Raw genomic sequence first — 18,286 nt, 5'->3', positions numbered from 1 at the left:
ACCAAAGCAGTGTCCCAAGCTTCCTAATCTGTGTTGCCCAATTGCCCATCACATCAGGGTTTGGCATGGAAACCGCACTCTCAGCTCACTCAGAGACAGCTTTGAATAAACAACCTCTGTCCTCTACCAGCTCTCTGCTGACACTGGCTTGAAGTTGCAGGGAGAGGAGAGACAGAGAAGGGGTGGGCATGCCTTTTGTCTGTAATCAGGGCTCTAGAAATATAACAGAACCCAAATCAGAGACATCCTAGCATAAATTACTCGGGGCAGATGTGTGATGTTGTCAGGGTCACTCCAGCTCTAGCAAAATTTTCTGTCAGGGTCACTATCCTTACAAATCAGGTCCTTGGAAATTTTGATGGCCTGGTAGAGGAGTACAGGGTCCTGAGGTTCCCCTTTATGGAGATCTCTCATGGTTATGAAGATCATTTACTCTTGAAATGAAACTGGAGATCTCAAAGGAAAGAACTCCAGTTATTAAATACCTTCAGGAAGCCAGAAGCACTGTGGAAACCTTACTCCCAGTAGGGTTCTACAGAGGATCCCTATGTTGTTCAAATATGTCTTGACAGTACCACTTTTTGTCTTTTTTTGTTGATGTAATTCCAGCTTTTTGGAAACCGCAGGGCAGACCTGAGTTTTGGATGGATTCCTTGGGTATCAGATAGGCAAAACCCAACAGACTTCACAAGTGTGCCAAATCCTATGTTGAAAGAACCTCAGCTGATGGGACACAAGAAAAGGTAACTGGGTAACTGTGTCTTAAGCCCAATACCACTGGCTATTGCATAAATGTTTCCTGCTACACTTGAGTGAGCTTTGAAAGACTGGAATTGTTTGCATTTCTTTATCTGAAGGTGCCTTGGGCTGTCTTGATGGAAGCCCACATCTTGGGGTGCTGCAGTACTGGGCTGTTCCATACATCACAAGCGGCTGCAATAAAGTAGGAAGACAGAGTAGGAAGCAATTTGACACTCTTGTTTCTAAGCTCTAAAATAATTTCTCTGAGATTTTTTTCCCCACTGCTGTTCCAGTGACACGTGTGCCCTCCTTGCTGGAGGAAAGAGATGAACAACATATACTCTGGAGCAAAATATCCCTGTGAACACTGGCAAAGAACAGAACAATATGTGCATAAAAAGATGATGCTCTAAAATGTGTGGACATTGTTGCAAATCCCTGTGGATGTTCCTTCTGCATGCACAGTATTTTCCAAAAAGGCATTTGGAGATAAAGCCCCACAAATGACAAATACAGATGCAGACACCTGTGATGGTTTGAAAAGCTTATGGGGAAATGTCTGGGGTCCAGACTTAAAAGCCGAATGTTCGGGTTGTTGTTTGGCAATTCACTAAAGCAAGCTTCAGTGGTTCAAAAACCCTGTAAAAATGCTAAAGCATGCAATATTCACTAGAAGGAACAGAAAATTACTTCTCTTGCTCATGCAACCGTGGTGGGCAAACTTTGTCTTTAAGCAGGGGTGGTCAGTGTGTGTGCTCCCCGAACTTTGTCAGGCACCATCTACCAGCTCAAACTCCACATTGCATGCTCTGGCTAGATTGACGGAACAATCACAGGACATCAACACCTCATTTGGGCTGGATCCACACTGCTTTGGCAGCACCCACATTGGTAGAAACTTGTGGGGAAAACTGGCCTCAGACTGCAAGTGTGTTGGCAATCCCTAATGGTCTGTCCCTAATGATGTGGACAGCATCTGTTGCAGGAGGCTTGAGATTTCCAAACGGGTGCTGCTGGAATACATCTGGTCCATACAGCTGGAAAGCAGGTGTGGGCAGACAGGTAGGAGGAGGCTGGGAGTTGATGCAACCAATTTAAATATATATATATATATTTTTTTTTTTTTCCTACATTTCTGCATTGACTGAGAGGAGGAGGATGCTAAAGCCTGTCTACAAAGCAGGGCTAAAAGCCAGGAGTGACCACTGAGCCCAGTAACTTGCTACCTTTTTGCCACCCTCCCCACCTGCCCACCTTGTTTCCCATGGTCCTGTTCCAGCTCAGGACATCCCCTGCCTCACTCCAGGGTGAGCAAGGTGGCATGGAGCTGGCACAGCTGGGGGGTCAGAATGCTTCCTCTGTGGGATGGCAGAGTTAACTTCTGTATGGACTCATGCCCGCGGGAGACAGCTGGGAAGAGCAGACAGAGCTGCGGGGTACTTACGTGTCGTTGGAATGCACACTTTCCTCTGCTTCACCGTGAGAATCCGTGCCATAGTTTTCCCCTTCCCCCTTTTAAAGGAAAGCAGTCCCAGAAGGGAGGGAGTCTAAAATGTCCTATCAGCACAGCCACAAGTCCTTCTTCCTTGGACCTGCCCATCGCTCCATCCCTGACTGCTGCGGGACGTCTCTTCCTCACCCCCAGGGCCCACCCGTTGCCGTGGCCATGCGGGGGTGCCAGGCCCCTCAGCCCCGCGTTGGTGGCTCAGAGGACCCCGACAAGTCCCCTGGTCCACCGTCCATCTGCAGAGAGGGGGGCTTGGCGACCGGGGGCGGCAGATGGAGAGGGGTGGCAGCTGGTGGGGGACGGATCCTGACAACCAATGGGCACCCGGCGCAGGAGCAGCGGCAGTGAACGAGAATGAGGGGCTGAGCGATGGGAGAAAAGGATGAAAAAGAGAAGAGGGAGAAAGCAGGGGAATGGAGAGAAAAAAAAGGGGAGAGATACAGGAGGGGAGTGAGGAGAGAGGAGGAGAGCGCAGAGGAGATAGCGGGTGCAGTGACGGAGGAGCACGGTGGAAGGAGGGGGTGGAGGGGAGATGAGAGGGATGCAGAGAGCATCTGTGTGGTGTGAGATGGTGTAGCTGGGGGGTGGCTCGGCTCTGCCAGGTTCTGATCTGTGAGATGGGGGAGGCAGAGCAAAGCGCTCTGAAATTCCAGCCCCCCTCCCCCCTCCCTCTTCAGAGGAGCAACCTGCTGCCAGCGTCTTGCAGGCAGGACCAGTGCTGCTCATTGCTGCAGGGACAGACACAGCAAACCTCTCTGGCCGGTGAGATGCTCAGGAACAGGGGTGGTGTTGAGCATGCAAATGCTTCTGCTCTACCCCACAGGTGGGAGGTGGATGGGCAAAGTGAGGGATGTTTGTCTTAGCCCTCTCTCTCCCTTGGCTCCATGTAGAATCCCAGGTATTTTACACCTTCAATAGGATTAAAAATAACATGACAGCCCCAAACTCTCCTACTAGTTATCATCTGTACTGCAAGGGGCAGTTCCAAGATAAGAGGCAGGGTAAAAAATTAAGTTCTTTTGTGACAGCACTTCTCCGTTGGCAGAAGGAAATTAGGATTTCCCCATCTCATTCTCTGCTCTGAATACTTCCCTATACTTCTCTATGCTGCATCCCATGGCTGTGACTCCTTGTGCTGTGTAGTCATCCAGCTCTTGACACTTGACACAAGTTTTATGGGCGTTTGGGCTGGTTCAAGCCTCAACACAAGCAGAGAGCCTCTCTGTGAGCAGAACTTATCTGTGGCCGAAAAACTGGGCTTCTAAAACTGTTTGAATAGTTTTATGTCCAGCCAGTGCTCCTCAAATGTGAACAGGTGAAGGCAAGTTACAAAGCTGTCAGGATAACTGAAGTCTTGGCAACACTGTTGTCTGGAGACGCCGAGGATGTGAGACCTCACTGGGGAAGGAATGGCATGGGCAGCACCCAGTGGCTGTCTTTGTCATGGCAGGGCAGGTAGCTGCAGCACTGCACAGACAGCCCACAAAATCGTGCCTTAGAAGAAAAAAAGCCATAATGGAAGAGGTCCACCCACCAGAGCTTGTCAGCATGGAATAACAGAATCATTAAGGCTGGAGAAGACCTCTAAGATCACCTAGTCCAACCACCAGCCCACCCACACCATGCCCACTGACCATGTCCTCTGTACCACATACATGCAGTTCTGGAACACCTCCAGGGACGGTGATTCTACCACCTCCCTGTGCAGCCCGTGCCACTGCAGCACCACTCTTTGGGAGAATATCCTAATATCCAACCTGAGCCTCCCCTAGCACAACTTGAGACCATTCTCTCTCATCCGATCGCGGTTACCTGGGAGAAGACGCCAATCTCTACCTGACTACAAGCCCGGAGCCAGCTCCAAGTGGGGCTCTGCAAGCTGCCTGGGCTTTGCTGGAAGGAGAGCTCAGCTTGTGCCCCTCCACTGACAGGCAGATACATCAGGTTTTTTTTCCATGCATATAACAAGTCTCTCCTTCTCTCTGCATTGCTGCATGTAATAGGGGACAGAGCATTCAATAAACTATGAAGGTAAAAGCCTGGAAACCAGAGAGAGAGTGGGAATTCAGTGGTCTGAGTAATGTTTACAGTGTTTAAGGGAGGCTGGGTCCCAGTCTCAAAGGCTGCCCCTTGCCTGGATGCCTAGATGCCTGGATGCCTGGATGCCTGGATGCCTGGATGCCTGGATGCGTGCATGCCTGGATCATATCACTGCATCGAGCTGCTGTACCCAGACATGGCCATGCTCTGAACTTGCAGAAATTTCCCTGACAGCAGAGTACCCTAGGGGCTTTGCCATGGTGCTGCTGACACAACCCACACCACCCACTTGTGCAGGACACAGTCTTTGGAAGTCAGCAGCAGTGCTGCATCGAGGAGAGGCGAGCTGGCTTGATGCCACAGATCCCTGTGCCCTCCCAGGACTGCAGGATTTTGCACTGCCAATCATCTCACCCAGAGCCCTCCTCTCACCCACGAGTGATGGCAGTGGCAGCCACCCTATAGCGCTTCTGCTTCTCAAGTCCCTGCAATGCATCAGCAAGGCAGATGCTCACAGCTGCCAGATCCATTGTACCGCTGGGACCACTCTCTCCAGCTTAATTTTAGTGACTTGGAGGCGATTTGTCTGGGCTGGTGACTCATCTCTGTTGTATTTTTTATCTTTTCTGCCCTCCCTCTTCCTGTTCTCGCACTGCCTGTGCCTGGCAGTGTGACCGAGTGCAGGTACTGATATGACCACCTGTGACACCCGACCAGCAGCTTTCGTGCAGATGACTTGTGGTAAAAGGGTGTCCCCAGCACCCTGCAAACTGAGAGCAGTCTGGGGCTGGGTGTTCCCTCCCAAAGCCTGTAGAGGAGGGAAAGCCTTGCTAGGGGAAAAGGACACTTTTTCCTGTGAACACGTGCGGAATAAGGCAAAGTGTGACCACAAAGTGTCTTGACTAACACAACATTTGCACCATAGGCATAGCAAAGAAGTATGAACTGGTCTGTTTATTGGGTCTCACTCACTGCGTTGTGATCTGAGGGGTGGTGAGGATGGGGCAGCTGGGGCATGGGGGACTTGTGCAAATGGACAAACCAGTGCCAAAGACCCACGACAGTCTTTCAAGCCAGCAGAAGTAAAAAAGCACAGTGACCACCAGAAGGTACTGAGCTCTGGGATGGTGGAGGCATCACTCTCCTGCATGTTGTGCAGAACCTGGCATCAGGATGGGACCAGGACCTGCAGCCAAAACAAAAAGAGGCCTTGTGAAACCAGCCCAGTCACACTCCTGCTCTCCCTCCCTTTGCCCTGCTAGTGGGGAAGAAGGAAGGAGCCAGGTCCTCCTTCCTCACTCCTCTCTGTCCTCTGACTCTGACCAGCTTTGCCTTGCATCCCTGAGTTGAAAGGGAAGGACAAAGAGGGATAATGTAAGGAGCAAAAGTGACCTGGAGGCCCAGCTGCAGTCTGCCAATGTACAGCAGTACAGAACATCCCCTGAGCTGAGCAAGGACTTGCAGGAGGAAGAGCTACTTGGGCAATTTCCCATAAATAAGGAAGAGCTTTTTTCCCCCACTTTGTACGTAAAGGCTGTGGCTTTACACAGGTCACAGCAGGTCATCCTCAAGGCAAGATGGATGCTACTCCTTCTATGGCAGAAAGTGACAGTTTCTGTGAGGGCAGATACAGGAAATCCTGGGCCTCCCTGCACCAGGAGATGGGTGCAAACCTGCACATGGGCAGGCAATGGACAAGGAGCCCACAGTGTCCATCCTACCACATTCTGTCCTGTCCCTAAGCAGGATGGCCTATTCCACTACATGGAGCAGGTCCTAACTATCTGGGTTCAGGAGCAGGAATCGTAGAATTGTAGAATGACTTAGCTTGGAGTGGACCTTAAAGATCATTCAGCTCCAACTGAATGTTGGGCAGAGCTGCCACCTTCAGGCTGCCCAGGACCCCATCCAACCTGTCCTTGAACCTCCAGGGACACGGCCACTGCTGTCCTTCCCAGGGATCACATTTCCACACTTACTGTCCTAGAGGAGGCTGCATGCTCGTTTCTTTGTTCGAGTGGGCTGTGGGCAGAGGACCGCTCGGATGGCCTCATCAAACACCGTCTTCAGGCCACGCTGCGTCAACGCCGAACATTCAAGGTATTTCACAGAGTCTGTTGGGAGGAAAAAAGATGCTGTAATGGGGAGGGAGGAAATAGGGGTAGTCAGGTTGGGTATGTAGGAGTTCGCCGTGAATGATGCTGACTCAGAACCATGCAAGAGGAGGAGGAATACCACACACTGCTGTCAAGCTGAGAGAGATACATGTGTCTGTGTCAGCGGTACAATGCTTGCTCCAATCACCTCATAGTTACAGCACTCTCCTCCCTCAGTGCCTGTTTTGCCTGACGTATATACCTAAACATCACCCAAATCTCCTCTTGAATGAGGTCTCAAGCTTCCTCGTGCTTCGAGTGTCATTCAGACTAATCACAAGTACCTTTGGTGGCATCTTAAATCATATTAACACCTCACTTCTGGAACTCTGCAGTCCCAATTCTCAGAAATCCTGCGCTGCAGAGCAAGGCACTTGGCTCTTGCCCAAACTGAATAAACATAACTCATGTGACCAAAAATAAAGCACAGTTAGGGCATACTTCTCTGACTCAGGCAGTCCTGACCTCAGGGCAGAGCTGTTTCAGCTGCACAAGACCAGGATTTGCCTATTCCTCACTTCTATTGTCAGTTCTAAGGCTATGAGACACTGGCTATGCTATCCTGGCTTCCCACACTCTCTTCTGAACAGTTAGTTGAAAACTTGTCCTTCAGTTTGTGTTCCTCACCCTCTTTTCTACAGCTGAGACAAGGAGTTACCTGGCACAAACACTCGTGCAATGTCCCAAAATACAGGAGGAGGCTGACTCCCAGAGAGGGGGTGAGACACAGATATCTGAGGAAATTGTTGTTGCATCTCTTCCTGAGAGATGTTAGAAAACTCAGTCTTTTGCCTATTTCCGGAAGGCCTCTGCCCACACAGCAGCTGTGGCTTTTACAGAAAAATATTGGCCCAGATAGAAATAGCAGAGTAAAAGGGGAGCAGACGGTGCGAATGCATATGTATGTGTGTTGAGGATGGCACTGAGAGAAAGGCAGAAGACAGAGGCTTGAGTTGTTTATATTTCCTCAAGGGGCAGATCTTCTTCCTGAGCCTCATGAAGTGTGTTTTGTCCCATGACCCTTGATGAATCCCCTTGTTCTTCGGATACATTTCTAAGGGAGCCCCATACAGTTGAGAGGAAGCCCTTATCTTCTGCCTCTCTTTTTCTCAATGTTGCCTGCAAGTACTTACCAATTTCCTTGGCCAAGGCAAGACCCTGAGGATATGTAATAGGGGAAAGCTTCTTCTCTTTCAGCTTTTCAATGGTGTCTTTGTCATCACGAAGATCCAGCTTTGTGCCCACAAGAATGATGGGAGTGCTGGGGCAATGGTGCCGCACTTCAGGGAACCACTAGTGAGGGAGCAAAATGGCAGAGATGAGAGAGGACATGCATGAGCAAAATAAAGAGGCACCCTTAAAAATGTTAACAGGACACTCTGTCCTTCCATGATGCCCTTCCATTCAGTGTTGGGCACTACAGCCTGGCCCAGACCAGCCCCCGTTGTTGGGTCTAAAGAAAAAATCCTCGACATGGGGCTCAAAGCATGAGTTGAATCCCTCAGGAACTTAGACACCAGTGCAGGGAAATAGTGAGGGGTGAAAGGAGAGGCAGTGCTAAATACAGTACACTAGGGAAAGCATAAGCTGTTGACCATCTTTCACAGCTTTCTGAAACCCAAGGAGGAACTTGGGTATGTTAGAAGCTGTAGGAAGGAAATACTATGTTTTTCTCCATCTCTTCTTCCTCCTTCACTTCCTGCACAAAGGATGTGGGTACCAGCTTGTTATATCCAATGGACAGTCTTGGATGAAAGGTGCCATCAGAACATAAGACTGTGGTCTTACACAGAGCAGCCCACCAAGAAGAATAATAACTCTTCAATAGGGTTGGCCACCTTCTTCAAGGTGACTCAGAAATGACAGAGAAAAGCAGACTGACATTCAAATTCCTTCTAACATATGCAGAAAACAATATTACCCCTATAGCTCAAGACATCCCCTTAGTAGTCTCCATACACAGTCATTCTCTTTGCAAAACCAGCACCAAACTGACTTGCCACACTCAGTGATGGACCAGGATGCTCTGTCTCACCTTAGCACGGACGTTTTCATAAGATGCTGGGCTGACAAGGGAGAAGCAGATCAAGAAGACATCCTGTAGGCATGCAACCATGGTACAGAGTTAGAATGAGTGTATGGGATTGCAAGGCAGGGAGGGGAAAGCACCAAAATGGGCGCACTGGATGGGCACCAAAATGGGCAATGTTGGGGAAAGCTGTCTCACACCATCTGACACTGACCAGACAGCTGTTGATTGCCTCTAGGGGAGGGAAGAATATTTAATCTCCTGACTCATGGTAACCATAGTTACCATAGTTAACCATAACCACCACTATCAGAAGAGACAAACGTTTAGCTATGAGGAAGGGGTTTTTTGTGGTAAGCACATTCATTCTCATGGGAAGCATTCTGACAGTGTCCAGTTCATTTCTCAGAGAATACCAGACAGCTGTCACTGCCTGCTGTTGAGACAAAATGACATTGTACCCCAAAAGCAGACAGGTAGGAGGCAAATGAGGCAGAGTAAACGGATAAGCACTTCTGGGCATAGCAGAATATAGACTTCAAGCAGTTCTTCAGAGTCCTATTTATTCCACTCAACTTCACCTATCTCAATCAAGAATGTCAGGCCCAACCTGCCCACTGCCATATTTCTACAGCCACCAGAGACAAGTGCCTCAGAAAAGTTTTACCCACCTGTGCTTGGCACACATCTTATGGTAGCTACAAGTATGTTGAGAAATAGGCATGCTTGCACTGACTGCAAAAGGAGCCTAGGCAGCCAGTATACATAAAGCATTTAAGTCTCATGTGGCCAGACATAGCTGGAACAAACAGTGCCTCAATTCAAGCCCTTTGGGTTGCAATGGCAACCTTCATACCAATGCTTGAGGCAGCAGGTTCTTTTTGTGCTTTCCAAGAGACTTCTAGGAAAAATATCCTCCAGGGAAGGTGAAGAGGATCATCCATCTGTTCTGCTACAATATTGGAGTTAGCTGAGGCATCAGCAAATCAAATACATGTTTATAAATCTCAACTGTTTTAAAGGTCAGAAGCCAGAACAGGAATTCACAGGAATGTGAAAAGCTTCTCCCCCTGCTCCTAAATTCCTTCATCCACTTTAACTTCTTAAGAAGGGCTTTTGTTTCCCAGGGCTGTGTAAAGCATCTATCCCACATTAAAACCAGTGTCAGCTGGACTCGTAAGTGTCTTTGAGGATCTCAGTTTTCTTGCTAAGTTATCTCAGTAACGAAGATTAGATGTGGGCTCCAAAACACCCTTTGATATCTTTTACCTTTAGGATTTCCAGGTATTTTGTATCAACATAGGGATTTTCAGAAGAGAGCAAAGAGAGAAGGGAACAATCCTATCACTGCTGTATGGCAAATGTTGATTTTGCAGCAGGGTAAGGAAATATATCTGAAGGAGAGCCAAGGTAGGAGGAGCATGGAGTGTGACCCACCGTCTGTGGGTAAGAGAGTGGCCTCAGCCTGTCATAATCCTCTTGTCCAGCAGTATCCCATAGCCCCAGATTTACAGGTTTGCTGTCAACCATCACATTGGCAGAATAGTTATCAAACCTGAAATGCAGAGACATACGTTGTGACTGAAAAAGTAGAAGAGGGAAGGGGCAAAAAATTTTACTCTGTACATCTCAGGGCAAAGGGTAGATTCTTCTCTGTTGTTTCTAGTATGTTTTTTCGTGTTTCATAAGGGAAACCAGTGACAGGAAGGAAGCAATGAGAAGACGTTTTCACCATGCTCATGAGACACGCTGCCATTGTGAGATAAGCCTTACTGCAAGGACCACAAAATGGCTTCCTTTCATCACCTCCAACCACAAGTCTCAGGCATGAGGATAAATGGTGTGCAGCCCAAAAACACATGGCCATTTCACAGCCACTCCCAGGGAGGTATGGTGTTTTCACAAAAACTGGCTTCCAAGAAGAATGGGTTCTTGCTGCCACAATCGCTACTGCTGCCTCTGTTGCAAATTGGTCCAGAGTAAAAAGTGAGGCCCTCAGGTTTTCTTGTATCGGAGATAACAGTCTGACACACTCATTTTCCCATTTTACAGAGCATGTAGTTATATCCCAGTGGTGCTGTATGAGGATGCATGGTGTGCATCTCCAAACATACCCCACACAGTGTGGGGAGAAAAATGCATCCAGCTACTCAGACTAAGAATCATAGGATCACTAAGGATTGAAAAGACCTCTAAGATCATCTAGACCAAATGCCATCCCATCCCCACCATGCTCACTAACCATGTCCCTCAGTGTCCCATCTACATGGTTCTTGAGCACCTTCAGGGATAGTGACTCCACCACCTCCCTGGGCAGCCTGTGCCACTGCAGCACCACTCTTCCTTAGAAGAAATTACCCTAATATCCAACCTGAACCTCCCCTTGTGCAGCTTGAGGCTATTATGTCTAATCCTATCACTGTTTCCTTGGAGAAGAGGCCAACCCCCATCTCAACACAACCTCCTGTCATTGTAGTCATTGCAGAGAGCAATGAGATCTCTGTGGAGCTCCTCTTCTCCAGACTGAACAAACCCAGTTCCTACAGCTGCTCCCCATCAGTCTTGTGTTGCTGATCCTTCACAGTTCTGATGCCCTTCTCTGGACATGCCCCATGGTCCCTATGTCCTCTTTGTAGTAAGGCAACCCTAATATTGTTGCTCTTTCCATACATCCCCTGAATTGCATAGAGCTTCTGCTCAGGCATTTAGCTGAATCCTGCACTCTTACCACCAGGGTTATCAGTACCTGCTTCAGTGACTGCAGGTACCTTGAACAAGTGTGTGGGCCCACATGCAGAAAACCACCTTCTCTGGGGTCTGCTCAATTTCTGGAAGCCTGGCAGCAAGAATCCATCTACTACTTGTAAACTTAGCAGCCATGCAGACCCTTGGGTTTGTTTATGTTTTCTGAGTGTTCCATTTATACTTTGGTTTTATAAGGGCACTTGTGCTTCTGGTGAAAGGTGAATGACAACCTGAAGGGATGAGGAACCTTTATTGGTTTGGCAGCTCTTCCTCTGCCAGCACAGGGGTCATTACTGGGGCTTTCTGCACCCCTTTGTAACCTGCTTTCCCTGCCTCCCACCCACCCCCAGACTGCAGATGTGTCACTCACACAGTGGGGATGTATTCTCCTGGGAAGGCATTGGTGGTATAGCTGATAAGGAGACAGGTTTTCCCCACAGCCCTGGAAGAGAAAGAAAAAACATATCTGGGAATCATGGTAGTACAGGCAGTCTTCCAGGGGTAAGATGGTGAAAATCTCCCGTGACTCAAAGCTATGAGTTTGTTAGGAGAACCCTGGAAGGATAAACACATTCACAGGACTAGATAGCACATAGCCATAGGTTTGATTATAGACGGAGGGAAGACATGATGTCACCCAGAGCAGTTTGTTGTCTGAGCACGAAGGCTTATTTTTATGATCTGGTACAGACATCACTCAGTCAGAATGCATCCACTTCAAGGTGGTGATAAGAGCCCACTTTCCAGTGTGTGCACAGTGCTGAACACTCATAGCCAGGATATGCACACAGTGACCTGGTGCAGAATTGGCAGAACTAAACTTATCAGCTGACTGCAGCCTTGAAAATTTGCACCATCTATGAGCCACTGAAAGCTGCAATATCACCCTTATCAAGAGCTGCAAGCCACCAACAAGCCTCTCCATGTGGCTGACTGAAGCTGCTCACACTGTTTCTGCACATGTAGCTGCTGCTTCCTCCTTCCTCAGCCTTCCCCACCCACATGCTGCAGCAAGGTGGAGAGAAATAAGCCAGTGTAGCAGCACAAGACAGAATGGGCAAGAGCACTGGTGGAGATGCTCCAGCTGGCCATGAATCAACATCCAAGCTTTTCATCTGAGCCTGCAACGTGCCCTTTTGCAGACCTGTGGCTCTGAGTGCTGGTGTGCCCTTGACATGCACTGTTGGCATCTTTGCTCTGGTGGTGAAGCACCTGCCTCAGTCATCACAGTGTGGAGCAGCTGAGGAGGAGACAGCTCTTCAGCATGCTTTGACACTTTTCCCCCTCTGCCACCTCCCATTCTTATATCCTCCTCACTGAGACCCCTCTCTTTCCCCAGTTCCCCTCTTAGCTCTTGTAGATGGCCACGGAGGCTCCCTCTATGCAGAATGGCTCAGAAGACCTATGGTGCCAAGAGGATGAGTTAGTCATGGAAGGGAGGGACAGTTCTGAATTAGCGTGGTTGGATTGAAAGGAGCACAAAGGGTCACTGAGGGGGTGAAGGTTATGGCAAAGCAGGTTCCTGTGATTGAACTCAGGGGGAGCTGAGAGGCAGGTGATATGTGATGGGGATGGCTATGAGGCCAGAACAGCTATGGGGGAACATGACAGGCTTAGTTAAGTGATGGCAGAAGGTTCTGTGGTTAGTAGGGTTGAGCTGGTGGAGAATGACAAGGCTGGTATGGCTGGGAGGGAGGTGAAGGGAGTGAATGAAACCACGGAGTTTTGGGTGGTGACTAGACAACTATGTGCAGGGTGGAGAGGTGTACAGAGAAACAAAATTATGGGGCAGACAGCAGATTTACGAAGATTTGATTTCAGAACGATTGGGAAGAGGGTGTGTAGTGGAGTTAGTGATGCTACAAGGGGAATGCTGCCCTGAGGGGTGGTTACAAGAGTCAGCATAATATGTGAAGGGGAAACTGAGTTAACAGGGCAATGTATAAATGTCCAGAGTTGCTGCTCTTCCAGCAATAGCCTGCACCCTTCAGGGACTCTTCCAAGATGTAATGATGTTTATGCAGGGCTCTCTCCTTCTGTTTCTTCCTCCCACCCTGCTGTCCCAGCCCCTGAGAATGTGTCTAATATCTATTGTTTTCAGACTTCTTCCTCCCTGGGGTAGATTTGAAGGAGGAAGTGACTGTGGGGAGCAAGGCTGCTGCAAATGTCTCTTCATCTGTTGCCTGATAGCTGCCCCAGATAACATTTTGGCCAGCTCCCAGCTGGGAAATGAATTAACCAACTCCAAGCCAGATGACCTGCTCACTGGTGGACTCTGCTCCCTTCATCCACTCACCTTATAGGGCAGTGGATAGAGACCTGGTCCCCCAGGTCCCTAGCAGTGCCTCACTTTTTGTCAGCTTAGATCAATCTCCAAAGATCATGGGACATGGACAGTGCATGCCCCCAAGGGGTATACAGCAATCTCCACCTCCTTGTGCCCACAGAAACTTGACCCCAGACACTCTCCCCACACACTGAAGAGGGGACAACACATTGAGAAAGGCTGAACATGCATATACCGGAGGACATCTCAGCAGGACCATAGCTCTGTGTCCTCCTTTGGCCAGCCCTGGTGAGAAGATGGCCTTCAAGGAGCCATTCCCCTGCAGCAGAGCACTTGCCCCTCTCGGGTTTTCCATTTTACTCCTGCCCACGGGTTGAATCTGGCAGTGATGCCACTGCCTCCTGCGTGTGAGCCAGATCTGCCAGGCCAGTGAGTGACAGTTCCACTTTTGCAAATGCCCTTCAAAGCACCCTCTCCTCCCTCCCCAGCCTCTTCAGAGCCATGTTCTTTGCCACGATGAAGAAAGAATAGCATAAAATGCAATGCAGAGCTGCATAAGATCGGACATGAAGCTGGAGAAGTCTCAGAAAGCACTGACCTTCTTCCTCATCCCTCATCACCACCCCTCCCTACCACAGAAAAAGGAGATACGTACCCATCTCCCACCACGACACACTTGATGGCTTGCATGTCCTTAGGCCTGTATTGGAGGACAGTGCTGGGGTAAACTCAGGTCAAGGCAAACAGCCGGTAGACACGGGCAAATTTGGGTATCAGACCTCGAGCTGAAGCAAGGGGTCAGGTTGCAGGGAGGGAGGAAGTGGAAGAGGGAACTTCACTCAATCGCCCTCTGGTCCCTCCTCCCCTCCCACCGCAGCTCTGCAGCGAGGCCGTTAGCTGAAGGCGGAGCGTGCATGACTGTGGTTTGGGAGATTATTGCTGTAATTTTTTTTCACGTGTCTCAACCCACTGCCTTCCTGCCCCATCCAAGCGAACAGCTGGGGGCACCAAACTGCTTTTGCATGAGAGATGAGGCAATGTTAGAGAAGGGTAAGAAGTTGAGGAGTGGGCTTTCCCTTCCTATCTTTAGCATCCAGTGTTTGAAGGAGGTACAAACAGGCAAGGGAATCTGCAGGGAAAGTAGTGGAGGACGTGAGGCAATGAAGATGTCTTAGGTAGTCCCTGTATCAAAAGGAAAAGAAGTAATGGCCTATGTTGTGCTGGGGGAGGTTTAGGTTGGATATTAGGAAAGATTTCTTCTCAGAAATAGCAGTGCTGCAGTGGCACAGGCTGCACAGGGAGGTGGTGGGGTCACCATCCCCGAAGGTGTTCCTGAACCGTGTGGATGTGGCACTGAGGGACATGGCTATAGGGCATGGTGGGGATGGGCTGATGGTTGTATTAGATGATCTTGGTCTTTCCATCTTTTAATGATTCTGTGATTCTATGACTCTTTCCCTCAGTGTCAATGGTGAAATAACAAGAGGAATAGTGTTTTCTGCAAAGTCTAAACTAGGAACTTAAGCAGTCTCTTGGAAGCAGCATCCACCTTGTGGCTGCTTGTTCCACAACTCCTGGGACAGTCAGGTCCTGTCCCTCCTCCTCATCTGCTCCTGAATTACTACTACAAAGAAGCTTGGGTGTATCCATGTGTTTGTCATGAAGTGGAGCAAATATATCAGAGGATGTAATGAATTTTCCTTCTCCTGCTGCTACTAGAAGAGATAAGTCTTGTGCAAGAGTTCCCACAAACAATTTTCTCCCTGTCCACTCTGTGCTAAAGCAGCCCACGAGAGCTGCTGATACATTACCTTCATCTTGTCCTCAGAATTTTGAAGAGTTTTAGAGCTAAGCAACAAGGAGAGGGACGCAACCACCTTCAGAAATAAGAGATGTGGAGCTCTACTCCTCAAAATGTGAGTCTGAAGCTCCTCCTTCCTTCCCCCAGCTTGCAATGCTAAACCTGGAAAAGAGTGCATGTGTTCATGTCTTCAGCCTGAATTGATGGGTAGATAGACGGAGGCACACTTGAGAGAGAGGAAGGGTTGCGGTGACACAGAATTAAGTAGAATTTCCAGGTTTGTCAGGAGGCCTGTTAGATTGAGAAACAGTGGGTGTTAAGCCGGCATGTTCTTGAAAGAAGGAATACTGAGGGAAACTGTTTTTCCAAAGGTTGGTGACCTTTGTGCTGCTGCAGCCACGGGAGGTTTTTGCAGTCGACCCATTCAGGTGTGTAGCACTTTCCTATCCGTCACTCAGTGCTGGCTGCAACCCAAAAACATTCAGCCGTGGAAAGTTTCCAAGCCTTGCGGCTGTGTCAGAAGCACAAAACTACCAGCTCTACTAGGTGTTCCCTCTGTGGGTGGTAGGGAACGGGGGGAAGAGGGAGGGGGAGTTGGGGAGGGAGGAAAGCCACTGACTCCTCTGCAAGAGCAGGAATGGGCTGTGGAAATGCAGGGAATACAGGTCAGAGAAGGACAGAAGGAGAGTCACAAAGGCTGCTATAGGAGCAGCTGCAGTAGGAACTGGAAAGCGCAGGCAGCTGCAGAAGTATGGTCTATCAGGAGGTAGAGACTCAGTGGGAATGGAAAGTGGCTGTATGTGGTTCTAGAGACTGATACTGGTGGAAGAAAAATGCCCAACATTTACAGCTTGAATGAGGCCAGCAATACTCAAATGAAGCATTGCAGGTAGAGCTGGTAGTGTGCCACATCCGAACCTCAAATCCTAGCCTAGCAAGGGTTAAGATATATCTACAGACCATGGTGGCTGTAGCTACCCTGTAAAGCCCCCCACGGGCAGTTTGTTGGCAAAAGGGACACAACAACCCAAGAGAAATTCTGAGATTCAAAAGGTTTGAAAAGCTGTGTCGCATATGTGCTGGAAAGTTATAAAGGAAGATTATAAACAGAAGGGAAAACAACTTTTTATGTGGGCAGATAGTGATAGGAAAAGGGGGAATGGTTTCAAAACTAAAGGAGGGGAGATTTAGATGATATTTCAGGGGGATCAGCCCCCCTCACTTAGGGAGTAGTGAGGCACTGACACAGCTGCCCAGAGAAGCTGTGGGTGCTCCATCTCTGGAGACACTCAAGGCTATGCTGCCAAATGGACACATTGGGAGCTCTCTGTGGCAGATTTCTGGGTGACAACTCAGGGTCCATAATGATTCAGGGGCAGTCAGCCTGGGACAGGCAAGCAGGAAACTCTTTCCTGGACATTTTTGAAACTGCATTTGGAATTGTCATATCCAGAAGAACATTTCTGTTTCTACTAGAGCTTTTGTCTGAAGTTTTCAAATAGCTCAGGGTGCCTGGGGAGATTCAAGGTGGCAAGAACAGAGAGAAGTCACCTGGGGTGGAAAGGCTGGGGGCAAAAGAGCTGGAGAGAGCTGGAGAAGATACTGAGTGTTACCTGGGACAGAGTGATGGTCACATGAAGATACTTGGGATGGGATTCAGGCTAAGGGATACTGGATGAGAAACTGCCCAGTGATAGAGTAGGACCTGCAGGCAGAGATGAACAAGGACCACTCACCTGCTGACTAGATAAAAGCGTTTAGGGAAGAGAGACTGTTGAGAACCATGACCAGGTAAGCTCCATTTCAAAGACACTGCAGTTTTGTATGGCCAAAACTGAGCTGTAGAAGTCCTGGCAAGCTGGAATATCTCCATCCTCCTCTGGGCAAATTGCTTTTGGAAGATAATTGCATGCTACTGGTATGGATAGCCAGTTTTCTTCCAAGTCAGAGATCTGTGTTGTGAATTTATTAACATCTTTCCTCTGCCAATCGTTCTGCAGAGTAATGGTAGGGCTAACATGCAGAATTTTAATGGCTTTCTTTCTATCATATTTAAATTATTAAAAACAGGATATTAAATTCAAATAACACACATTATAACAGCTCTGAGAACAACTGGTGCCTGCTACATTGAAATATCTCTACTGTGTATGTGTGTATGCTGAAGGAATGTGAAGGGAAGGAAACTGCAGGAAATTGCCTCCTAAACCACTAACTGAGCACATACAGAGCTTTTGCTGCTTTGATGTGCTCTCACACCACCAAGAGGTGCTCTTGACATGAGTTTCCTTCTTCATGTGCAGCAAGGTCGAGGAAAGGCAGTCATCTGGGTTTTCTTGTTCCCTTTTCTGAGTTTGAGGAAGACACTAATGGGGAAGAATTGCTCAGTGGGATAGCTCTGATCTGAGAGACTTCCAGGGCTCTGGGTTGGGTCTCTTCTGAATGATCCATCCACACTGGGTTTGCATAGCACCCATATGGGACAGTGGGCAAGCAAAGGGATGCATAGCGTTACCACTTTTTCCTCTAAAAATGAGTGGGAAATTTGGGTTAACTCCATCTCTCCCTCTTTTTTCTATGATATTCTGCTGTAGGATAGGATAAGGATAAGGGGGATCTTCCAGAGATGTTCACACAGCACAGCCCCACACACAAGGGCAGAAGCCAAGCAGGAGCCTTGTGCACAGAAGGAGGTGGCAGAGGAACCTAAGCCATTCTATGCCTCTAAGATGAATCCTCTCCTGAGTGGAACATGGGTCTCATTTCGTTGCACACACAGGGCAGGCCTCAGCTTGTATTCTTATACCCCTAGGTCCTTATATAATTTATGCTATACGAGCTATTGCTCAAGCAATCCTGTGTGGCCATAAGATGTTTTCTGTGTGTGCTGGGCCTCCACCACCGAAGACATTTGTTCACTGTAAACTGTCCCAGCAAACTTGATGTATTTCCCTTTTACCTTTTCTCACTTCCCCTTTCA

General features: G+C 48.7%; 1 protein-coding gene across 1 annotated transcript; it reads right to left on the bottom strand.

Moving 5' to 3' along the window:
* Positions 1–5,220: 5,220 nt before the first annotated feature.
* RAC2 (Rac family small GTPase 2) lies at positions 5,221–14,365 on the bottom strand. The gene is made up of 7 exons (XM_065743023.1): positions 14,161–14,365; positions 11,589–11,660; positions 9,911–10,028; positions 8,480–8,542; positions 7,578–7,737; positions 6,268–6,402; positions 5,221–5,474 (listed from the first exon to the last, which is right to left on the bottom strand). Exons 1-6 carry the CDS (start codon positions 14,193–14,195, stop codon positions 6,272–6,274), a joined length of 579 nt encoding a protein of 192 aa, XP_065599095.1. The 5' UTR covers positions 14,196–14,365; the 3' UTR covers positions 5,221–5,474; positions 6,268–6,271.
* Between the last annotated feature and the right edge of the window lie 3,921 nt (positions 14,366–18,286).

The sequence above is a fragment of the Cyrtonyx montezumae genome, unplaced genomic scaffold (assembly GCF_038088225.1).
Source record: "Cyrtonyx montezumae isolate F1298 unplaced genomic scaffold, pur_monq_1.0 scaffold_3, whole genome shotgun sequence".
Taxonomy (NCBI): domain Eukaryota; kingdom Metazoa; phylum Chordata; class Aves; order Galliformes; family Odontophoridae; genus Cyrtonyx; species Cyrtonyx montezumae.
The sequence above is the reverse complement of the archived record's forward strand: the minus strand, read 5'-3'. Positions and strand labels throughout refer to the sequence as shown.